The sequence below is a fragment of the Moschus berezovskii genome, chromosome 15 (assembly GCF_049115385.1).
Source record: "Moschus berezovskii isolate FMDL1 chromosome 15, NW_MosBer_1.0, whole genome shotgun sequence".
NCBI lineage: Eukaryota > Metazoa > Chordata > Mammalia > Artiodactyla > Moschidae > Moschus > Moschus berezovskii.
Genome location: NC_142474.1, coordinates 66295104 through 66320836, shown reverse-complemented (window position 1 = coordinate 66320836; position 25733 = coordinate 66295104). Strand labels below are relative to the sequence as shown.

The 25733-nt window shown below is 42.1% G+C and overlaps 1 protein-coding gene across 11 annotated transcripts in view; it reads left to right on the top strand.

Moving 5' to 3' along the window:
• The window catches only part of PARD3 (par-3 family cell polarity regulator), a 601533-nt gene that overhangs the window by 471497 nt on the left and 104303 nt on the right, over nt 1–25733 (top strand). Inside the window, exon 23 of one of the 11 annotated variants that reach the window (XM_055428021.2) lies at nt 249–286. The exons of the other annotated variants lie outside the window; for them this stretch is intronic. Within the exon in view, the coding sequence (XP_055283996.1) occupies nt 249–286 (38 nt within the window). The remainder of the gene's footprint in view (nt 1–248; nt 287–25733) is intronic. 11 annotated transcript variants of the gene reach the window in all.

Sequence of the window (25733 nt, the reverse complement as noted above, 5' to 3'; positions counted from 1 at the left end):
TCACTGCCTGTGGGCCGAGGCACACGGACCATTCTGTGTCTCGTGCTCCCCCGGCCCCTGCATCCTTTCCTCGCCTCAGGGTGCTTCCTCCTCCTCAGTTTGGTTCTCTCATTCCTTTCTCCCTGCCCGGGCCCCCTCCCCGCAGGCCCTCTCTGGCCGGCCCCTCTTCTGTGATTCCTTGCGTACGTGTATTCCTGTCTCCCAGATGCCCCCCTTATCCACGTATCTTATTACTCCTGATTCTGCAGGAGCAGAGACCCCACCTGTTGGACCCACCTGTGTGTCTGTAAGTTTTCACACGGTGGCTGGCAAGCAGCAGGTGCTGTCTGCTATTTGTTTACTGGCTGTGTGCACGTGCATGTGTTTCATGTATGTATGCATGTACACGGTAAGTTTTATGCATGTTTATAATGTTTCTGTGGGTTTCAGTGTGTGTGCTTGCATGTGTGTTTATTGATGCATTGTGTGTATTGTGAATGCGTTTGCATGTATGTCTATTTGTATGTATGTTTATATGTTTGTCTGTCTGTGGAGTGTGGGCTCCCTGCCTCTTGCCTGGTAAGCACTCTCACCTGTTCTGTTCTGTTCAGTCGCTCAGTCGTGTCCGACTCTTTGCGACCCCGTGGACTGTAGCCTACCAGGCTTCTCCATCCATGGGATTCTCCAAGCAAGAATACTGGAGTGGGTTACCATTTTCCTTCTCCAGGGGATCTTCCCGACCCAGGGATCGAACCCGGGTCTCCCGCATTGGGGGCAGAAACGTTAACCTCTGAGCCACCAGGGAAGCCCCTCACCTACTTGCAGAAAATCCTGCTGGATGGGAGTGGGGGCTGACTGACTACTGGCTGTGCCTCTGAGAAGATCTTCCCCACCAGGAACAGAGCAACCCTCTCTTTTTAAAAAAATTATTTTATTTTCTGGCCATGCGGCATGTAGGATCTTAGTTCCCTGACCAGGTATTGAACCTGTGCCTGCCTGATGCATTGGGAGCGTGGAGTCTTAACCACTCGACCAGCAGGGAAGTCGCTTAAGCCCTCTCTCTCTTTACGATGCTTCCTGTTTCTGGTTTTCAAAGCATCTCCTTTTCACCAAATCTAAAAATCCTACGCTATCTCCAGGCAGCTGCATGTAAAAGGCTATTCATCAAGATTTTGCTTTTAACCCTTCTTGCATGCCTTCTAAAAATTCCTCTTCAATAATATGTCATGGAGAGTTTCTAGAAGCTGTTAACATGGAATAACGCACAGTAAGGGTTTAATTCCTTTCGCTAAACCTAAAAGGTATCTTACTGTTAAAGTAGAACTTTTTTGTAGAAAACTTAGAAAATACAGAAAAACTAAAGATCTCACCCCAAGCCAATAATAAGCTTTTAAGTATGCTCTTAAACACATAGACTGATATCTGCCTATGTGTACTTATACAAAACTAAAAATAGAATTATATACATTATCTCTTTAGGAATCTGCCTTTTACTTAATATGTCACAAACATCTTTCCATGCCGGGAAAGAGTCTCTTAGAAAACATGTTATAAAATTGCAGCAATATTTCATTTCATGGATTTATCTTGCTCAAATTGATGAACTGCCCAAGCTTCAATCTTCTCATGTGTAGAAAGGAACAATAATATTGCCTGAAACAGTCTCAGGGAATTAAACGAGATAACACACAGGAAGTACTGAGAATAATGCCTGTCGCAGAAAGTACTCAATTGATTATTCAGTTCAGTTCAGTTCAGTCACTCAGTCGTGTCCAACTCTTTGTGACCCCATGGACTGCAGCATGCCAGGCTTCCCTGTCCATCACCAATTCCCAGAACCTGCTCAAACTCATGTCAATTGATTATTAGTTTCAGTTTATAGTTATCCATTTCCTACTGTCTTTCAACAACTTAACATATCTTATGTTCTGTCCTCTGCAATTTCTTGCAAATGTGAAGTATGTACTTGCATTTCATCCATCAAACATTTTTAAACTCTAAAAATATACATGTTCTTCATTTTCAAATAGTATTATCAAAAGATGGTAGGACATTTCTACTGAAGGCAAATCCTGAATTTAAAACACTTTGGGATTTGCCCTACAGATTTCCTTCTGAAAGTAGAAGTTCCTCCCACCTCCCTCAGGCTGTTTCATCCTTGGCCTCTGGGCCTCTGTGGCCTCTTTCACTGGGCCTTGTGCTGCAGGTCCATGATCCTAGGCTGTTCCAGAAAGACACACTGGAGCACCCCTGCTTTGGGTCTGGACAGATGCCCTGCTGGTCTTTATTTTTTCTCTCTCAGGGCTCACTGGGCTGCTAGCCTCAGAGTGGTATTAGGTCAAAGAAATTGTCTATCAGAGTTGAGGAACTCACCAGTAATCTTTCAGAGTGCACGTGACCTTAAATAAAAAGTTGTTTGATTTAATTTTAGGTGTTCTTTTCTCTCATTAGGTGAAGCATGAAAGTAAAAAATTTATTAATGTTGGACTATTTTTAATATTTTGGATTAAAAAAATACTCATTTCTAATTCTAAGAAAGATCTAGTCCCTTTTTAAAATATGTCAAAAATAAATTTCTATTCTGAAGTTTTGTATATTAAAAAATCTGCATTCATGGTCATATAATGCAGTCTTTACAGTTGGAAAGAAAATCCTGTTTAGGCTTTATTTAGGTTGATGCGGTATATCTGTTATTTTTTCCCCTCCATTTCATGAATTAATCTTTCTTATAGGGGGTAGAGGGTGAACATCTCTTGCCTGGACTCCTGTATCCCAAATAGAGAAAATCTAAAGTGTTTGCCACAGCATTGTCTTTTAAAAGCCCTTTTTTTCTGATTTTGAAAATATTAGGTTGGCCAAAAAGTTAGTTTGGGTTTTTCACGGAAACCGAAATGAACTGTTTGGCCAACCCATTATTTTTCTTATGTTTTCTCTAGAAATTACACAGCTTCTCCCCCCACCCCCCGCAAACCCCATATTTCTCTTTCTTGCTGCTGCTGCTAAGTCACTTCAGTCGTGTCCAGCTCTGTGCGACCGCACTGGCGGCAGCCCACCAGGCTCCCCCGTCCCTGTCTAAACCAAATGTTTGTTGGCTGCCAGCTCCTTTGTTCCGGGCCCATATGTGTGGGAGATATTTGAGACTGAGAGAGTTTGTCACCCTCCTGACATCTGTATTGTGGAAGTGGGACCCGCCATTGAGAAATGCTAACACAAAGCCTCCGCCATTCCTTTACCGGCGCATTTGAGAGATCCTGACCACATTTCAAAACCGGGAGAGCCTTGTTGAGCCTGAATCTGTTAGACTCTGAAATGCACCCTGGGTTTTGAGGAAGAAGTGAGCCCATTTATAGCTTTAATTACTCATTTGAGATACTACAGGCTGTTGCCAAAGCCAGTTATCATCAGCTTTGATTAGAAATCAGGAAAGGCAGCTGCTGAAATGCAGAGTGAAAAGAATTGTATTGGATTAGAAAGGCGTTCTTTTGAATCTGAAAGAGAAGGCATGCATCTTTGGGAAAATCTGAATATGCATTTATTTTAATAATTGAATAGCTAGAGGTATAGTACAGTACATTGTAGCTTGGAGTGGTTTTCATTATTAAATTAAGTGCCTTTGTTCAGTTCATCTAGATTTCCTATTGGCTGCTCTAGTCTTTCCTTTTAGCTCCAATTTAATGCAGTGTTACATCCCAATTTGTGGGTTGAAATGTGTCAATATTCATAAAGTAAATTCATGAACCATCTTCCCAGTCATTTGGGCTTGATGAAACACCATTTACCGGTGTGAAGCCAAGCCAGGAGGGGCATGTAAAAAAGTGCATTCAAATACTAAGCTTGAAAAGACAGTGTTCTTTATTCTGAATTCTATGTGCGCAAAATACTACTTTGAGTCCTATTATTTTCACAACACAATTTCAGATCAGAATGTATATCAGAATAATGTCATAAACAAATGCTCATAAGTAAATCAAAACTTTAGAGTTAAATTCACATGTATGTGTCCATAGCTTGTAAAATCAAAAGAAGTGTCAGGAAGATAGACTTTCCACCTTTTGAGAGCTGTTTGAGGCTTTATCCTCCTATCTTTAGTTGAACTTTGTTCAATGCCAGCATTTCTCCTGTTTCTACAAAAGATGATTACAGTTGCTTAAGGAAATAGATAAACAATATATATAGAAGTGTGCCTATCCCTTAAATAAATGTGTAATCGCTAAGAATAGTTGTATTTATATTCATATTTACAGGAGAGTAAACATTTATGCAAATACACTAAGAGAAATTATCAAACACTTCTTTCCCCTGTGCTCTGGCTTCAAAGTAAAGCTGAGAATTTTCACCCAATTATTTAACTCTAGGCAGTGTAATGCTTAAACAAAACAAAGATAACATTCTGTACCTACACAATGGATCAAAACAGCTTCCTTCATCCTCACTTTGGACCATCTGTTTAAAAGAAACTAAAAACCCTCAGGAAGCAAGGCTCTAATCTGTGGTTAAGAGTTTAAAGACACAGGCTCTTTCTGACAACCCGACGCTCTGTACAGAGCGCTGTAATAGGTCTCATATTAGCTATAAAATGCTGCCTGGTTTGACCTCAGCATCTGTCACTTACAGCTTCTCTGCTCTTAGTAGGAATTCTACACTTCTCTTTGTGGAGCATCTCAGTCTACGTTATTTTAACATCCACTGATATGAAGATTGGCAATAATATTTTTTCCAGGAGTTCAGTTATTCTTAAAGTTTCCAAATGAGTAATTTTCAACCATCCCTCCCCCCTTGCCAATAACATATTTGCATAATGGAAGTCACTCAAACTGACTGGAGAACAGGCTTGATTGGTGCCAAGAGCATTGTGAAAACTCTGATCCCACATTATTCTTTCTTGAATCCCACTAAAACTTTTGAAAGTTTTACCTTGACTCAGAAATTTGGACATCTGTTCACATTTTCTGAACTTCAGCATCACAATGGGTTTAAGGCCCAGGAGCTAGGGTTGCAAGACAGTCAAGTTGCAAGATGATTTGTACGTACTATAAATGGGAAAACAACAATGGAAAGGCTTCTGCTTTACTAGGATGGAAGAACATTTTTCATAAATTAAAGCTTTTAATGGCTATTATATACTCGTTGTAGGAAAATGCTATAATTTTTATTATTTCATTTGACACAATTAAATAAATTACCTCTTTATTAGAATCATGGGAAAACTTGAGCAAGTGTGGTATTAGAACTGTACTGGCAGTCCCCTGGCAGTCCAGTGGTTGAGACTTCACCTTCCGATGCAGGGCTTGTGGGTTCCATCCCTGGTTGGGTAGCTAAGACCCCACATGGCTCTTGGCCAACAAACCAAAGCATAAAACAGAAGCAATGCTGTAACAAGTTCAATAAAGACTTTAAAAATGGTCCACGTTAATAAACAAAACAAAATTAACAACTATACCTTCAGTTCAGTTCAGTTCAGTCGCTCAGTCGTGTCCAACTCTCTGCGACCCCATGAATCACAGCACGCCAGGCCTCCCTGTCCATCACCAACTCCCGGAGTTCACCCAAACTCATGTCCATAGAATCGGTGATGCCATCCAGCCATCTCATTGTCTGTCGTCCCCTTCTCCTCCCGCCCCCAACCTTTCCCAGCATCAGAGTCTTTTCCAGTGAATCAACTTGTCACATGAGGTGGCCAAAGTATTGGAGTTTCAGCTTTAGCATCAGTCCCTCCAATGAACACCCAGGATTGATCTCCTCTAGAATGGCAAGCCTATAAACAGAGGTGGCTGAGGCTGGGGAATAAGAGTACATTTCAGCATCTGAGAGCTGGCATATACTGTCTGTTACTTCATATGGTTTTCTTTGTTTGACATTGTGTCACTGGAGAACAGGCTGTGCAGACTGTGGACTCTCTCCCTGTTCTCCAGCATCCTAAACTGTAGATGACTCCTGTCATAGCTGATCATAGACCTCAATATTGACCTTGTACTTCAGTAAGATTGGGTCAGGTGTAATGGCCAAGGTCTTTTGTGACTCCAATTCTGTGTGTGTGTGCACGCGCTCAGTCATATCCAACTCTTTGCGGTCCTATGGACTGTAGCCCGCCAGACTCCTTTGTCCATGGGATTTTCCAGGCAAGAATACTGGAGCTGGCTGCCATTTCCTACTTTAAGAACTCTGTTTCTAGCATTTAGGATTTCACCAACTCTGGAACAGATGACACTATCCTACTGGAACCTGGTGGTTGTATAGGATTTTCTTGATAACTTCTATCTCCATTAATATAAGGACATTAAAAAATGTATGAATGTTTTTATACAGTTGAATTCTTTTAGAGGGGAAAGGTTTCAGCTGGAAAATGCATTGACATGGATATCGTCAGACATTTTCTCAGTACAAATAAAAATCATTTAATACTATGTCAGATATAAAAGACATGCAAATGCCAAATCAGTGATGGTGACCTTCACTCTTGTAAACCTGCACTGTATTTAGATCAATGAGACCACCAGTGAATGTCTTTAGTCAGAACTTGGTGAGATCTGGTTTCATGCCAGTCACATGCACGCACAAACAGGTTTGTTTGCTTATGCCAGTCATTGGACAGCAGCAGCTAAATGGCAGTGGTAGTTAATGTGGCATTTTATAAACACATAAATGAATTAGAAAAGGTAAATTATTCGCAGAGAGTGACCATCTGTAAATAATGTCATGTCCATTGCAAAAATACCTATGAATAGGAAAAAACAGGACAAAGGCCACTAATTGAATGAGACTAGACAAAAAAGTCCAACTGGGAGACTGGAAGAGGGCCTAGAACCTTCCCAGCCCTTGACGTCATCTTCAGCCTCAGGACTGAATTTGCAAATCTCTTCTCTGCCTCTTCCCTGTTTCAGTATCACATTTTCAGGATAACTTTTTGTGACATTTCAACCTTTGGAATTAAAAGGATGTTTATACTTCTATAACAAAATAATCTTACTTTGAAAAAAAATGGATGCAGAAAGCACAGCAAAACTTAATAAATTCACATTAAGTAGGAGAAAGACCTAACCAAATTAGTGGCCTGAATTATAGAATCTTAAAAAAATTTAATAGTAATTTAATTACTTTCAGATTCATAGAGTTCCTTGGAGAAATTGCTTTGGTAAGTAGCTAAGAAAATTTACAAATAGCACATCAGTGGGTAAATAAAGCAATGTTTCTAAAGAATGCACCGTGGACTAGGATTTTTAAGTGGTTTTGCTCCCTGAAGTATATGCATGTTATGAATTTGCCTTGTAAAAAAACGATTCTCTGCGAGACATAGGAGAGATATTCCTGATTTTTAAATTATTTGTGGTATTTGGAAGGCCTTCATTTACTCATTCATCCTTGCATTCACTCACTGAGCAAACACACGTGGAGGTCACTGTGCTGGGGACCCAGGGGCGAGTTCAACGTGGCCCCCGCTTTCTACATCCTGTGGGTTGAAGTTAAGGAAGTACGTTTTAATGAATAAATATGTAGTTACCAATTATACTAAGGATGTAATCACAGTGCAGAAATACTTTAGGAAGAAAGAGATTTCTTTGAGATGATGCCATTTGGGCTGAATCCCGAAGGATAGAGAGAGGTCAGATGTGGAGGACAGAACAATCTGCGCAGAGGGAGCTTCATGAGCTGGTGAGAGGCAGGGAAATGGCCAGTGGGTTCCAGAAACTAGAAGGAAGCCAAGGTGATCTGGGACGAAATTGGAAAGGTGTGTGGAAATTCAGTCTATCCAGGCAAGGCTTATGAGATGAGCTTTGTTCAGTGTCATGAGGGAGTTATTATAGAGTTTTTAATTATTTTAACTTACTTATGTATTTATTGGTCATGCCACACAATTTGTGGGATCTTAGTTCCCAGACCAGGGATTGAACCGAGGCCCTCAACAGTGAGAGTGCCAAGTCCTAACCGCTGGAACTCCAAGGAATTGCCTAGTGTTTTTACCTCGTGAGCACAATCTGGTTTATAATTTTTAAATACACCAATGGCTGCTCTGTGCAAAGTAGATTATAAGGTGGGTATATCAGGTATCGTCAGGAAAACAGAAACCATACTAGACTTTTCAAACAGTAAGGGGGCCTGATGACACAGGGGGTACAGAGGAAAAAGACAACACGGAAGTTTCTAGAGATAACAAATGCAGGAATAGCCCTCACAGCACAGAGTAGAGTATAAGGTGGCTTTGGCGCAGAGGAAGATAAATACCCAACAGCAGATTCAGGAGAGCTGCCCGGTCCTGAAGGCGAAGCAGTGGGGTTTGGACTAGTTTGTGGGATGGGAATGGAGTTCATTTGAGAGAGATTTTGGAGCTGGAACCAGTAGGACCTATTTTGATGGTGTGGTTTCACTGAGAAGGAAGTTAAGAGCAACTCCCAAGCTTCAGACTGATGGATGGAGGTTGGGAAACCAAGAGGGGCAGGTGTGCCGAGTGATGTAAGGATTGATTTCGAACATGTCAAGTTATTCAGTCACTCAGTCATGTCCAACTCCTTGTGACCCCATAGATCGCAGCGCACCAGGCTTCCCTGTCCTTCAACATCTCCCGGAGCTTGCTCAAACTCATGTCCGTTGAGTCGGTGATGCCATCCAATCATCTTATCCTCTGCCATCGCCTTCTCCTCCTGCCTTCAATCTTTCCCAGCATCAAGGTCTTTTCCAATGAGTCGGCTCTTTGCATCAGGTGGCCAAAGTATTGGAGCTTCAGCATCAGTCCTTTCAGTGAATATTCAGGGTTGATTTCCTTGTCAAGTTGGGATGTCAAGTAAACTGTTGGGTTCATGAATGAGGTGGTCAGAAGTGAGACAAATATGGGAATCATTGATTTTCAGATAATATTTAAAAACTAGAAATGCACTATGTCATCTAGAGCAGCAGTCTCCAACCGTTTTGGCACCAGGGACCAGTTTTTTGGAAGACAATTTTTCCATGGGATGGGATGTGGAGAATGGTTTCAGGATGATTCGAGCACATTACATTTATTGGGCACTTTATTTCTATTTTTATGATGATGATAATGTCAGCTTCTCCTCACATAATCAGGCATTAACTCCCAGAAGTTGTGGATCCCTGACCTAGGGAAAGGATGGAGAGAGGGAAGGACGAGTTCCGAGCCCTGGGGTTCCCCTGTTGTGAGAGGGCAGCACAGGAGTGGGAGAGAGTGAAGAATGAGGATGGCAAGAACAGTGGGAGGGAATCAAGACAGGGTGTTTCTACAGAAACCAAAAGCAGAGAGGTGGTCCCCCGTTTGTAATGGTGCTGAGTGTGTGGAATGAGATGCGGACAGAAGGATGGCCATGGATGTAGCCACATGAAGACAGTTGACGACATGCTCGATAGGGTGAGCGATGGAAAACGTCATGGAAGGCTAGGACACTCACTCCATTCTGACACAGTGTCCTGAGGCTACCCTCAGTGTCCTGAGGGTACAGAGAGGCCACACTTTCTCCAGCTCAGGGGCCCATGTGGAGCTAGGCATGTATCAGTCAGCTCAGTTCAGTCGCTCAGTCGTGTCTGACTCTTTGCGACCCCATGAATCACAGCACGCCAGGCCTCCCTGTACACAAAGGTTATTCCTGGTTGCCACTGATGTATGGGAGTCCTGATAGTCTCCTCGCATTTATTCTCTACCTGCCATGAGATGAAGATCCCACCTAGGCTTCCAGGTTGCTTTCTCCACTGTATAATTTGACTGAGTCCCCAGTGTGTACATTTCATAGATCTGTTACTTGATGCTTTTTATGACCAACTTCATTCAGTCATACTGCTCAATAAATGAGGAAAACTCCATTCACAGGTGAAAAATCTTTGTTTGGAAAAATCAGAAAAGATGTTGTTGGGATTTCAGTTCAGTTCGGTTCAGTCTCTCAGTCGTGTCCGACTCTTTGCGACCCCATGAATCACAGCACGCCAGGCCTCCCTGTCCATCACCAACTCCCGGAGTTCACTCAAACTCATGTCCATCGAGTCAGTGATGCCATCCAGCCATCTCATTCTCTGTCGTCCCCTTTTCCTCCTGCCCCCAATCCCTCCCAGCATCAGACTCTTTTCCAGTGAGTCAACTCATCGCATGAGGTGGCCAAAGTATTGGAGTTTCAGCTTTAGCATCAGTCCTTCCAATGAACACCCAGGATTGATCTCCTTTAGAATGGACTGGTTGGATCTCCAAGAGCTAATAAAAGACTTGCCTATCCCAAGTGCCAAAGTGAAGCTGCATTTTCTCAGGTTTTCTAAACTTGTAGGTCTGTTCTGGGATGCCAGAGAGCAGTGTCACCGTAACCTTTTCAAGCTTTGCTGCCTCCAGTCACAGCCAGGTGAAGCCAGCTTTACTGAATGATCAGGGGGACAAAACTGCCATTGATGGGGTCTTTGGAAACTGACATTTTGTCAGCTTTCTCAGGTCCTAGATATCCCATCTGGACCAAAAGCATAATTTAGATGTTCCTCTGGTTTCCCAGGTGGCTCAGTGGTAAAGAATCTTCCTGCCAATACAGAAGATGAAAGAGATGCCGGTTCAGTTTCTGGGTTGGGAAGATCCCCTGGAGGAGGAAATGACAACCCACTCCTGTATTCTTGCCTGGGAAATCCCACGGATAAAGGAGCCTCACGGGCTAGTCCATGGGGTCACAAAGAGTCGGACACGACTGAGTATACACATTAATGTACTTGTGTACATATAAGATGTTTTCTATAGTAACACCTGCCTTTTCTCTTGGATCCGGATTGGGAAGGGGATTGTTCGCTAAATGATCAATTAATATGGATGTCTTTAAAATGCCTGACATAACCTTGACAGTTTAGACTCTTATCTTACAGAAGTTGTCTTTCAGTTTGCTTTGCTGCCCTAACTAGGGGGATAAGAGCAGAAATCCTACTTCTTGGTCAAAGTGCTACTTTTATAGGAGGACAAAACATGCATTGTATCACTTCAGTTATCAGCAGGCCACTCTGCTGTTCATTCAGGTGGCGTTTAGTAAGTGTGTTCTCTTGGGCCAAATGTCAAATATATCCCTAATGAGTTCAGTGACATCACTGAGCCTGCTTGCGTTCCCTGCCAATAGTTGGCATTGTTGGAGCAGATCACATTAGCTGGCGTTCAAGCACAGATGTCAAGGTCAGGGCATTAACAAGCGAAAAAAGATGAAGATTTAAAGCAAAAGTCTGCCCATGTTGGAGAACGGCAGGTAGCTGTTTGTGGAGAGTGCTGGAGACTGTCCGGAGTTCACCCTTGCCTCAGACAAGTTTACCATGTGTCTCCGCCTTGTGAAAACCGTGTTTAAGCAGTGATGGACGTGAAAGATGATCACCGTTAAGCCACAGCTGCCACTTTGAATGTTGACTTCCAGACCATGCCACAGACAGCCCTGACATTCTAAAATTGATCAAAATTTTATGACCTTCAGAGGTAACTCATATATTTCCAGCTAGTGTGACTTCTGGAAATAATGAAGTTCAGTAACCAAACAGTTCATGAGTAAGTTCTATATTTGTCTTTTAAGATTTTAGTACTAAAACTTGTGGCAGATAAAGCAGAGAAAAATCTCATGTTACATACACTTTTTCCTGTTAAGGGTGGAGATGATAATTTCATGTGCACGTACGGATGTGGAGATGTCTAAATCTAACTTGACAAACTGGCAAGTTTCCATGGCTAGGAAGAAGAGCCTCTCCTTTGCATGCAGGCAGAGGAACCTAAGAAAGGAAGCCAGTGTTAGAGGAGACTTATGTCTTTTAAAGTTATTACTCCTACATTTTCTCCTCTGCTTTCTCAACCTGTTGTCATTTTAGGGAGACTAGGAAAAGGAGTTTTTGTTTTGCAGGTGGCTGGCATGAGCAATTAAAATTCAAAAAAGGGCAAGACAGCCTGGTACTGAGTGGATTAAAAGAAGCCTAACTTCCAGCATACAGCAAAGTGAATCCTTTAAAGATATTCATGAAGTGAAGTGAAATGAAAGTTGCTCAGTCGTGTCTGACTCTTTGCAACCCCGTGGACTGTAGCCTACCAGGCTCCTCTGTCCGTGGGATTCTCCAGGCAACAGTACTGGAGTGGGTTGCCATTTCCTTCTCCAGGGATCTTCCCAACCCAGGGATCGAACCCGGGTCTCCCGCATTGGAGGCAGACGCTTTAACCTCTGAGCCACCAGGGAAGTCCAAAGATATTATTCATACATACTTTCTTTTTCAGATTCTTTCCTCATAGAGGTTATTACAAAATCTCTGTCTTCCCTAAGCAAACATAGATATTGGCTATATCCAAGTACCTTTTTACTATTGCTTTTTGACACACATAAACAAAATTCTTAGCTTTACCAGTGTGAATCTAGAAAGAAGTGTGTCTTAATAGAGCAGGCCAGGTAGAGATAGGGTGAGAATGGAATGGGGATGGAGTGCTTCCGGTACCAGCTGGTGCTGTGGCCTGGCCTGGGCTAAGCCGGGGGTATTTGTCTCCATCCAGGGAATCAGCAGGTTGAGGTTCTCCTGGTTTCTGTGAACAGGGTGGTTTATGTTCTGTTGTGTGTGTTTCTTTATTGGTTGCAGTCTTTGATTAGCAGTTGTTCCATATACTAAACAGAGCCCAAGTGTCAAATTGTTTTCTATGCTCAGGGTCTTCTGAAGCTGAGCGAAGAAAGGTAATCCATATTTGACATGAATGTATTTCACTTTTCTCTCTCACCTCATAGCTGATCAAATGCGTAATTATGAACTACAGCTATGGTGTTTTCAAATCACCCAAATGTAAATAGGAATTAATATGAGAGCCACATGATAAGTATTAGTGGATAAAGAGTTTGCACTTAAGACTTTCCTTATGTGACCCAAAGTATTCCGATGAGCAAATTGAATGAATCATTTAGAATGAAAGCAATGTTTTCTTTAGTGCATCTGCCTTCACCCATTCATTCCTTTGGCTGTTTGCTCTTGGATTGCCCAACAACAAGAATAGTAAAGATGGATTAGGCATGTTTAAAGCATCAGAAACAGGATAGAACAGGGTTTGTGATCTTGAGCTTTCAATCTGGTTACACATACATACACTCCTCCAACTACAGAAGAATGACAAAACGATATATGAATAATAACAAAATAATACCATTAAAAAGACTTATGTAAGCTTAATAGTTGTGGGATGTGTTTAGAAAGAAAAGTGCTAAGCCACCTTTGGAGGAGCAGACATGAACTGCCCCCAGGGGAGAAGGGGAGACACCCCACATAGGAAGAGTCCTGGACTGATGCTGAGAAGCTGGGCTTGTGAGCTGCAGTCCAAGTGCTATGACATGGAGATGACTGAGTGGCTGAGGCTTAGACCAAAAGGAACAGGGTGCCAGTTGCTGGAGGTTTTGAGGCTGAGGAAGATGATAAAGAGACACTGCTGGTAACTCTGGGACTTGAGTAATCGGGATAGAAAAGGAAGAAAGCAGGTGAAGTAAAGTTGACTGCAGAAATGAAAGCAGAGGAGAGAGACTTCAGAATAGTCCCAGAGTTGCCCTCCAGTCGCAAAAGCACATGTTTCCACAAAGGAGAAGGTGAAATCGTTTCCACATGATGGGGGCTATTTATCAACATTATGTTGGGGACATGACGTTTATTCTTTTATTTTTCTATTCATTTGTTTAAACATTTTTATCATACTCCAGGCTAATCAATGGTCATGCTGCCCCCAAATCTTTGCTTCCCTATTTTTCACTCTAACCAATAATTTTAATAACTTTATTGAGGTATAATTTACAAACCATAAAATTCACCTGTTTTAAGTGTTCAGTTCTATTATTTAAAATAAATTTATAGAATTGTTATAATCCAGTTTTAGAACCATTCCCATCATCCCCAAAAGTCCTCTGTGCCTGTTGGCAAGTAATCTCTCTGCTCATCCCCAACCCTAGGCAACCACTTACCTGCTTTCTGTCTTTATAGATTTGCCTTTTCTGGACATTTCACATTTCATCTAAGTGGAATAATACATTATATTTTTTTCCATTTGGTGTCTTTAGCTTTGCTTATTGTTCTCATGTTCATCTATATGGATCTATATGATCTATGTGATTCTTTACCATCTGAGCCACCAGGGAAACCCCATCTATATGGTAGCATATATTAATAGTTCCTTCCTTTTTATTGCCTCATAATATTCCAGTGTGTGCATATTCTACATTTTATCTGTTCGTTCACCAGTAGATGGATTTTTTTTTCAGTGTGAGGGTATTATGGATAATGCTGCTATGAACTTTGGCATACAGACTTTTCTGTGGAAACACATTTTATTTCTCATTAATCCCACTCTAAGAGAGGGATTAAAGGGTGGGGTTGCTGGGTTATATCACTGGTTTATGTTTAATTTTTTTAAAAAACTGCCACACTGTTTTCTCAAAGTGGCTGTACTATTTTACATTCCTACCAGTAATGTATGAGAGTTTCAGTTATTTACATCCCTGTCAACACTTGTTATTATTTGGTTTTTTGATTATGGCCATCCTCATGGGTATGAAATAGTATTATGATTTTAATTTGCATTTTCCTAATGACTAATGACATGGAACATCTTTTCATCTGTTTATTAACCATTTGTATGTCTTTTTTCTGGTAAACTATTCATATCTTTTGCCTATGTTTTAATAAGGCTTGTTGTCTCATTATTGGGTTGTAAGAATCCTTTGTATGTTTTGGATGTAAGTACTTGAACAGATAAATGATTTACCAATATTTCTCACAGTTTGTAGCTTGTCAGTTTTCTTAATGATGTCTTTTGAAGTCTTTAATTTTGATTAATCCAATTTATCACTTTTTTCCTTTTCTTGATCATACTTTTGGGATCATAGCTAAAAACTCTTTCACTAACCCAAGACCTGAAAGAGTTTCTCTTATGTTTTCTTCCAGAATTTTACAAATTAACTCCTACATTCAAGTTTGTGGTCCAGATGATTTTTGTGTGTAATGTGACATTAAGAACTAAAGTAATTTTACTTACATGTGGATATCCTAACCAACAATTAACTCAAGATAGACAAGAGTCTGCCTGGCAAACCGATTCATTTCTTTGTTTATTCATCCTTGAGAACACAGTTGGATAATTAAGTTCTTTCTGATGTCCTGTCTTCTCCACTTGGATAGAAACTTGCTTCTTCTCTGTGTCTTTGTACATTTGCCTACTGTTAAATATGAACCCCATGTGATCATACTGTGTTTATGTTGTCTCCCCCGCTCTCCATCTCCAGAGCCTCAGTGCTGAGAACTTAGTAAGACCTAAAGTATTTGGGATTGAATTTGATTAAATATCAACCTCCGTGAGACTTGAACATCTCTTTCCCTCTTTTTCTCTTTTAAAATTTGAAACATGCTAGCATTTGAAGCACCAGCAACAATGGAAATAGTCCAGGGAACCAGCTTGTTCAGGGGAAGGAATAAATCATTCTAGCTGACAGGACCCAGGTTTCTGCGGAGCTGCTTTGTAGCTTTGTGAGACAGACATATGAAAAGGGACAGTGATTTGATGGGACTTGAATAGGGTGATGGATAACTGCTACAGACCTAATGAAGGAGTATATCTGAGAAAGCCTGGAAACCCTAGGACAACAGCACTCGTGTGACCAGCTCCACCTCTGTTATTATCTACTCGTGGTCCTCCTGTGCTGAGTTGCACTGAGGGTCCTCCTCATCCCTGTTGATCCTGAGATGCGCATTTTTCCATCTCCCTGTCCTGTACGCTTCCCACTGTGGCCCCTGACACGTCGTTTCTCTATTCCACAAGGTTAGACAACAGCCAGTGCCTTACGGATTTATTTTAAATTTGCTGCAATAAAGGTTTGTTTATATTCCTTTGTGATCAGGTGAGACAGAGTGTAGCTCATTTTCTCCACAGATACTTACTGAGGATTTAGCATATATTAAGCTCTATGCCCTATGGCAGATACACACTCACACGCACGCACGCACATGCACTTGAGACCTGGCCCTTCCCCCATGGGGGGTTTTCAATATGTTTAGAACGTTGATGAAAAAAGAAGAAGTAAGGCTGCAATTCCCCTATGTGCACCTGCAAAATCTGGTGAGATTTTCCCAAATCCGACTGAGAAATAATCTTCCCATATTGTCAGTGTAAGCAGGATTCTGTGAGCAGTGTATTCTGGATATTGATCTTCTTAACTATGTCTTAGGAAAAGCTTTTAGGTCAATCTCTTAAGGTTTGTTATTTTGAGATGGGAAGGTAAGGGCAGCTATGATCCTAGAATTCTCCCTCTAGAGGCTGACCTGCTCTGGTAGCTGAACATGTCAAACAGCAGGGATCAAATACATTCTCATGGTTTAAGAATGAGCTTTTTAAGATCCACCTTTGTGTCCTCACCTTTGCTTTAGTTTAAAACACGCCATATGGGATAATGATCAGGCTGGGGTTTGGAGCCATGGAGATCTGGGTTGGAATCTTGAGGCTGTGTGTCCTTGAGTATGTGACCCGAGGTCTCTGTTTCTTGTTCTGTAGCAATAGTATTCGGACCTAGAGAGGCTGCAAAGATTGAGGAATACGAGAAGGTGTGTGGCCCTAAGCCTGGCAGATGATAAGCTTTTATTAAATGAGCGTCATTATTAGTGTTTTTGACACTTTCTGTGCTGACTCGGGTTGGATTGTTAACCTGTATGATGTCAACACAGTGCTCCGTGCCGCACGTGGTGTCCCTTGCTCTGATTCTCTGTTTTAATGCCCTACATTTCTTATGAAAGAAATCATGCATTACAGGTACAGTCCCATGCACCTGTCATTCTGCTCACCTCTCCTCTTAAACACATGAACAGTGTTCTGAAATTGATATTTGTCCTCTAGCCCATTCTTTAGAACTCATCCCCCATATATTAATATTGACTCCATAGTATCTAATGTGTAATCCACATTCAGGTTCCCCCAGTTGGTATAGTTGCTTTGATCCAGAATCAGTTCAGTTCCGTATAGTACATTTGCTTGCATTCTTTCTCAGATTCTTCCCATCTAGAACGTTCTCCCCCACGCATCTCCTTTCCATGTCTGTTTTGACAGTGCCATTTATACAGTCCAGCTGGTGGTCTTGTATAATGTCCCAGGTTTCCCTGAGCCTGTGCTTTCCTTGTGGCCCAGGAGCCCTGGGCGCTGATGGGAAGTGTGGCCGCAAACTCAGCTGCATCTCCCTGCTCTCTCTGTGATGTCACACATACCACCCCATCTCTCAGAGCCTGCTTTGCATCTCAAATGTGGGATTTGGATCTATTGTGCTGGGATTTGGCGTCCAGAAGGAGCTGGACAGCTGGAGCATTAGAGCAAGAGACTGGGGCAACAATTCCAAAGGGCTGTGAGGGCAGAAAAGTGCCCTTTAAGGGTAGAAGTTAGAGAAGGCATTGCTGGTGGCTTCTGTTCCCAGAGCCAAACTTCTGATCCAGTCCTGGTTCTCTAGCAGGCCCTTTCTTACCCCTGGGATACTTGCAGACACAGCGTAGCCTGCAGGTAAGTAAGAAGTGCATCCTCTCCCTTCACCACCACCAGGTGGATCCCTCCTTCTCTCCGTGAGTTATTATCTGGTCGTGCCAGAAAGCTGCTGCTCTTCTGCTGGTTCTGTTATTGCATTTATTGCCAGAGCAGTAGGGTCTACGAAGGGCTCCTGAATCTTTAAGGTGTCTCTCCACTTGCAGTCCGGTGCTGGCAGTCGCTCATGGGAGGGGTTCTGCAGTCTGTTTTCTGCGGGCAGGCAGCTCCCCACCCTTGGGGCAAGCGTCAGTTTTTCCAGGTCATGCTGAGGACAGAGACTTGTGCTCAGACACCTGGCTAGAGGTCAGGGCTGGCTGTGTGCACGGTAAGGCCTAATGCAAAATGGGGCCCCTTACCTGAAGTGCAAGGGGAAAAAACTGCTGCAAAAGGCACAAAAATTCAAAGCTCCTTTCTTCTATTTTCTCTTTTCTGACTTGTCATGATGTTTTTAATTTGTTATTGGATGTTGTTCCAAATAAAGCAACATTGACATTTTCGCTTCTTAGCATGACTTTTACTGTTCATCTTTATCTTGCGCAATGCCAGTCTTTTTATTGTGGTCAAAATCACATAACATAAAATTTACCATCTTAACCATTTTTAAGTGTTCAGCTCAGTAGTGCTAAGTACATTCACATTGTAGTGATCAATGCCAGTTTTAAATGCAAATAGAAGAGCATTTAACTCTTGCACAGAATCACTGAAATTATATAATTTGTTTTTCATAAAGCATGCATGGACGTGGATTGTATTGTCAATAGAGCAATGAAATACTGCACGAAACTAACTTAGCTGTTTGTATGTTCCTTTCTTTTTTTCAAGATTTTTATAAAATATGGACCATTTTAAAAGTCTTTGTGGAATTTGTTACAATACTGCTTCTGTTTTATATTTTGTTTTTTGGCTGCGAGGCATATGAGATCTTAGCTTCCCCACCAGGGATGGAACCCACACCCCCTCAGTAGGAAGGCAATGTCTTAACCACTGGATGAACGTGTGTTGTACCCACACTCCCTGCCTTTGACTTACTGAGGGAGTAAGGAAGAATTAAAAGGAAAAGGAACTATGGTTGCCCTATCTTTTCCTTCCCTTACCTCTGTACCTCTTTTATATTGTGTTTCATCAGTTCAGGAATTACCAGAAGAAAGGATACAGGGCTTCCCAGGTGGTGCGATTGGTGAAGAATCTGACAATGCAGGAGACATAAGGGGCACGGGTTCGATCCCTGGGTCAGGAAGATCCCCTGGAGGAGGGCAAGGCGACCCACTCCTGGACAGAATCCCACGGACAGAGAAGTCTGCTGGGCTACAGTCCTTAGGGTCACAAAGCAGCCGAATACAACTGAAGCGACTTAGCATATGCACAAGAAAGGATACATACAGTAGGGCTCCCTGAACATTTCTGTTTCTTAGAACACTGTTACCTCCGTTCTGTGTTTGAAATGAGTTCTAGTTTGAATGGCAAGTGTGGTTTCTCCAGATCATCAGCTCCTGTGCTCTGGGGGCATCCAGAACAGGACATGGAAGTGGGGTGAAGAGGACCCTCACTGGACCTGGTATTGCTAGGATCTCCTGTCCTCACACACACTCTCCATTGTCCCATGAGACTTCACTTCCACAACACAAGTTCAAAGACAAATGATCAAGGGACTTCCCTGGAGGTCCAGTGGTTAAGACTTTGCCTTCCAATGCAGGGGATGAGGGTTTAATCCCTAGTCGGGGAACTAAGATCCCACATGCCTTAGGGCCAAAAAAAAAACCAAAAGATAAGCCAGAAACAAAATTGTAACAAATTCAATAAAGACTTAAAAAACAACAACAACAAAGATGAATGACCAAGACAGTTGAAGCAGAGCCCTTTCACAACATAGGCCCTGAGTGTCCGCCAGGTCACACACCCATGGAGCTGACCTTGTCCCTGGTAGATATCTTACACATAGTTGTAGGAGGGGAAGATTCTGGGAATCACACTACTCTTGGAGTTTTCTTAATTAAATCAGACCATGCAGAGTCTTGAAATCAGTCTCCTGAAGTCTGACCCTGCCCCCACTTTGTCCCCTTCCTCACTTCAATAGCTCTTTCCCTGGAATTCCAGATGTCATATGGTATCGCTAAGAGATACATTTAAGTAATTCAGACTATCTGTGAATCACAGGACCACAGTTTTCTAAGATGTGTACAGCATAGGTTTTCCAATGAATATTTTATTAAATGTATGCTGGGAAGTGCATACTCGCAACTATGACCTAAGAAAATATCATCAGCCCATTTTACAGACGAGGAAATTGAGGCCCCAGGCAGGTAACATGGCTTTGACATTCCTCATTTACAGCACAGATCCCCATATTCTGATTTCAGAGCTTTGTCAATAACCCCCTAATGTGAGGGCTGAAAGAAAGCTTCCTTCTTAGCCCTGGCTTAAGTCACCAGTCCCCTTTAAGCAGTGTTTGAGCATAAAAAACATACATATAAAATGCACTCTAGGTGTGAGGCACTAGGTGGGATCCAAGTGGGGAAAAGCACTCATTAGTTTGAAGGTTGCAAATGGATTTCAAAAGGGGGACTGCCCCTTTCACTTCCTCCTGAAGATGAAAGTGTACAATTTTCACAACATCTTTTTTTCCAATGGCTATATGAAAAGCTTCATTAAAAAAAAAAAAAATGCCATGTGCCACTCCCCATCAAATCTATAGTTCCCCCATGGTTGGACATTTTAATCAGCTGTTTGTTTTTGTGCTTTAAAGATTTTTCACTTGACTTACAACCTGTAGGAGTGGAGTTGCAGTGAGTAATCGGGAAGAATGCCACACAGAGGACAAAAAGAAGGTGAAGCGCAGCGTTAATAATTTAGTTTCAATAACCTTAAAAGGTTTACTGTTCACTTTTAACCTTGTAGCCCAAAAAGCAAGCCACTGCAGTGAATCAGAGACATGTTTCTTTTAATTTGCAAGTCATTTATTTAAGTCTGCTTACAGGGACTGATGTGTTCCTTAAACAAAAAGGTGGAGAAGAAACCACAGCTGCTTTTTCAGTTTTGACTGTTTGAGGATGCTTTACCTTTGATAGGAAAGATCTTAGGGTTTAAAGCCTGCAGCGATTTGCTTTAAAAATGTATGGATTATTAGAGTGTCAAATTATTCATTTAATAACATTTTAGTTAGTACCGGGCAAATCAAAAGTGACTCACAGCGGTAGAGAGGCAGGATGGTTGCTGAGGGCAGACAGACGTTTACAGGTGATATTTAGAATCTACTGTCGAGACCGGGAGGGCTGGGGCCAGGATTGGCGAGGAAGTTTAAAACACTTGCCAACTCGAATTTTAACATCTCAGGAGGACTGCTAAATTAGCAGAGAGAATTTTCACCCAGATCTCATTATCAGGCCTATTAAAACAATCCCCGTTGCACACTGTACTACGCGTTACCTAGAAAATCGTCAGGTGCATAAAGGTGTACCTTGTTTCATAATTAGGGGGAGATGCATAGTCCACCTACCGTGAAAGAGCTAATGGCATATTTCTTTGGGGCTTTTCCTCGTCTTTAATTAAAAATACTTACCATAATAAATGGGACCAGTTCTTCCTAGGATTCTTCTTTTATCTCTGATTTGTCAGTATTTTGTTTCTCAGTTTCTTAAGAAGCATTGTGTTTATATGATTCACCTTGAAGAAAAAAAGAGGTTGAGATTATTTAGAAATCCAGAAGAAAGGTTACTAGACTTACATTTTGATTTTAGTGTGTTAAATGGACAGACCCAACTGAGAGGGGGAATTAACAATTCCCAATTATTAATTGATTAAAATCCAGTTCCTACCATGAATTTTGATATTTAATGTGGACATCTGAATCAATCTTTTCCTTCTCTAGGTCTGTGAATGCTATATCTGCAGCTCCGCCTCTGCCCTTTGGCCCTCAGTTTGAATTGCTGAAGCTCTCCACATTCCCCATCATTACTTTTCTCTGGGCTCTTAGTCCTGGGCACCAGCCTTGACATGGTCCCTTCCAGTGGGACTCTCAGCTCTTTCACCTGGGTCTTTCTTGGATGCTTCAGCTCTTATGTGAGCTTCCCTTCCAGCCAGCACTTGGCAGGGCTTCCTCTCTGTCTTGCCGTAGAAAGTATTGGGCTGGTTTAGTGAACTCCGGGAGTTGGTGATGCACGGGGAGGCCTGGCGTGCTGTGATTCATGGGGTCGCAAAGAGTCGGACACGACTGAGCGACTGAACTGAACTGAAGGACGTAGAGGAGCCCTTACTCAATTTTTTAAACATAGACCTGGTCTTAAAATATTCTCAGGCTCTGCCGTCCTCAGATACCACTGGTCACAGAATGAATCCGTTTTCCACCCTCCTCCTTTCTCTTTCTTCTGCACCCGTAAGACTCCTTGCCCCCATCTCCGCATCCTCATGACTGACCCCTCTTCCCCATCCTCCATGCCCTCTCCACCCATAAGACGGTATCTCATCCCGTTTTATTTCCGTTGAAGGTCACTTTAAGGGTAATTGTGATAATGAACTGTCATCTCCAGAGGCTTATAAAAAAGTATGGAGACTTGTACAAATGGAACCTTCTTACATGTGTGAGAAGTGGGCTGTGCCCTTCCTGTTAGACAGTTGAAGGACAGCTTGCATCAGCACCGTGAGGGGTATCAGGTCTTTAGCACTCGCCACCATCTCCCAAGTGATGATGTGGAGTGTGGAAAGCGCTCAGTGACAGGAGGGCAGTCAGGTGGCCCGGCCCATCCTGAGAGGGTGAGGTCTCAGGCAGGGCTGGAATTCATGATTTCAGGCTCTCAGCCTCCAGTATCCTTGCCTGGAAAATCTCAAGGACACAGGAGCCTGCTGGGCTGCAGTCCATGGGGTTGCAGAGAGTCAGGCACGACTGAGCGACTAACACTTACACTTACTTACTAGCCTCCTTGCCAGGAATGTTCCCTTCCCCCAACGCGCCAACTGTTTATCTCGCACACTCTTCTGAGGAAGAAGAGTGATGCTTTGATGGGTAATCACTGGAGGTTTCATAACTAAAGAAGTCATTTGTCCAAAATAGAGTTAGAGAAGAAACAAATCTGTATTTAAAATGAAGAGTGTTCTCGGAAGAATGCCATTGGCTGGGATGTGGGGATGGAGTTTAAACATGACGAGAGCTCAGAACATGTGAACCAGAACAGTTTCCTCTGAAGTGTGACTGGCTGTGGTATTCGTTCCGATGTCCGTGGTCAAGGAAATCACCATTATAGTTTTCACAGGAGAGGGAAGTCAGACATGCCTTGTTTACATTATTGCCATTTATAAAACATTTAAAACAGCCATTCTGCTGAATAAACATTCAAGAGCCTGAAGGATAAGCATATCACTTAAACTTCTTAAGACTAAACTTTCTAAACCATTTCCTGCCAGAGGGACCCAACAGCAAAATTGCAAACTCTGTGCCCTGAGATGAGATAGGCTGAATTAGATTAAGCCGCTTACTGTTGACAAGTCTATTGATCTGGGTTCAGTGCAGTTTCCTGTCCCTGCCAGCAGTCAGATTGCTGTATACAATAACACAGTGGCCTGGTTTATGTGAAATTGGGGACTCCAAGCATCAATTACTCCAGGAAGGCAGTGGCACTGGGAGATAAGGGTAAGCTGCTTGCAGTGTTTAAGACTGCTAAAATCCAAGCCACATATTTGCTGTCTAAAACGTTGCTTATAAATTTGACAGTGTTCCATTTATAACATTTCCAAAGAGATGATCCAGTGTTATTCTCTGCAGGTAGTAGTACAAATAGCATTATGAATGGTTATTGTTAAAGCAGTGTAACCCACTTACTCAATTTCATGCATGTTTCTTATATATTTGCATAAAGAGATTGCACTGGGTGGCAGGGCAAGGACATGGTGGCACCATCTTGAAAAACACAAATGTCACCTCCAGTGATAATTATTTTGTGGCTGTGGATAGAGTATTTCAGGTATTATTTTTAGATACATCTCTCTCCCACTTCCCCCTGCCTCCTGCTCACGTATACACACATGCAGACATTTCTTTTCTTCACTAAACACTCATTTAATTGTGCATATAATTTGTTTTCATTTTCTTTCTTTTTTTCTTTCTGGATAAAGGAAATGTGGCTTTTCTTGCTTCAAACATTATGGGAAGGAGAGTTGTCAAACATATGTTTATATACTTCTGTAGAAAGTGACAGAAAGGCATTTTTATAATCCATGAGGTTGGGACTCTTCAAAAATTCTCTATGGGTCAGCTCTTTGAGTCTGTTCACACAAGTTGTTAAGTTTCATACTTAAAATGCAACTCCTTGTTCCTGTAAGAGATGCTCACAGAGCAAATTCCATGCTTTCTGGTAAGACATATGTACTATGATTTGGATAAAACGATAAATTTTTGTAAGTGACATTTCTGTTTGCTTATTGTGACATTTTCTGTATTTTTCAATATACATTTATCTCAGAAATAGCTCCCTTACTTTATTACAGGTAGAAACAGTTTCATATAAAACTTAGGAAATCCCTTAAATATGGTACTGATGAAAACCAGACCTGGAAATCTAACAAGTCTGGACACATTTTACTAACTTAATTGCATTTTCTGTTTTGATCTCCTGAGTCTGGCACTGTCCGCAAGAAAGCTTTGCAACGTTCATGCTATTCTTTTCCATTTTATGCCCTCTAAGAATGATGCAAATGAATGTACTTCAAGTGTGTTTAGCATTTATTGGCACAGTTTTAGGTTTTATCTTTTAATGAGTTTTTAATTGGTTTTATTGCAGGATTTATGCAAGGTGCCTGGAATGCCGATAGGCAAGGGGGACCCAATAAGTCAACGGGCCATTAATGCTAATATGATGTCCCCCAGCAAAGCTCGTGTGTTAACTTCCTGACAGGGCTGGTCGCTAAGGGAACTCAAGCCTGCTGACTTTAGGTTTTTCAAAAAGGAGCATAGACTCTTTGACTTGCTGAAGTTCATCTTGTAGTTTTCCCTTCCTGCAAAGTCCTGACTTTGTCAAGTTTTTAATTATCTTCAGAATGTCATTTTCTGATATTAGATTTCTCCTGAGGAAGAGTTAGTCAAGGCCCCTTCATATATTGTATTTGCAGGCATTCATTATATGAAACAAAATGACGAGAACCACAGTTTGTTTTTTTTAAATTTAACTTATTTATTTTAATTGGAGGCTAATTACTTTACAATACTGTAGTGGTTTTTGCCATGAGAACCCCAGTTTCATCCTGTTTCTGTAATGGTGGTGGCAATGAGAAGGAGGGCTGGTGGGAGACCCATGGGCTGGTCTCGTGTGTGTACAGACCAGGCACCCCCACCCCACCCCACTTTGCTTGAAACCACAGAGTCCTTTGTGGTCAATTTAACTTGTCACTGACAATGGGGAAGGGAGAATTGCTGAATTCTTTCACTCAAATTGCACGTGTGGCCATATTAATAACGCCAGTGGCTTCTCTATGGCTTCTGAAATCACAAACACCCACCCTGCTCCCAGTCTGCAGACCCTGAAGAGCTATAAATGAAAGCACTCTACTTAATCAAAAGACTCCATGTGCAGAAACCATCATGAGAAGTTACTGCATAAGAAATCTCAAAAAGTTGAAAAATGTGTCACAGAAAAAGTCAGCGGTTAGTCATCATCAAATGAAAGGTTCTAGGACTGGAGCAGCAGTGACTGCTTCTGGGAACTCCCATCCTCTGAGCTGCTGGGTTGTACTTTGCCCTCCTCCGTGTTGTTTACATCCAATCTCTGCCTCTGGATGTGAGTCTTGGAGAGCCTCTTCAGACGTCCCCCGACAACCAGATGAGCAGCAGGTCTGCACTTAGCATCCTCAGTAAATACTTGGTCATTGACTTGAATCAAGTTAGGCCAGTTGGTTTTCTCGGCCTGAATGGAGCACAGGAAGTGGGGGTGAAATTATGGTTGGCTTCATCTGATAAAAGACCTGGGGGAGTTTTCTAAAGGCGTGAGGTCATGTGAAGAACAAGGAGAAGCCAGGAAAATTGTAGATTGATTTAAGATGATTTTAGGAGCAGGATAGAAGAGGAACACTGGAGATGAAAGGGCTTTCAAGAAGAATGTCCTAATGGGTCTGATGAGCCTGGGGGCTGGAACAAGTGTTGATGTGGGTATATCTCTTTCCTGGACTCTTGGAAGTGCTTCCTATCTGATTTATTCATGAGTTTCTGGTCTCTCCAAATCCATCCTCAATATAGGGTTTGCTGATTCATGAATAGCCTTTCTCACTGCTCCTCCCTCCC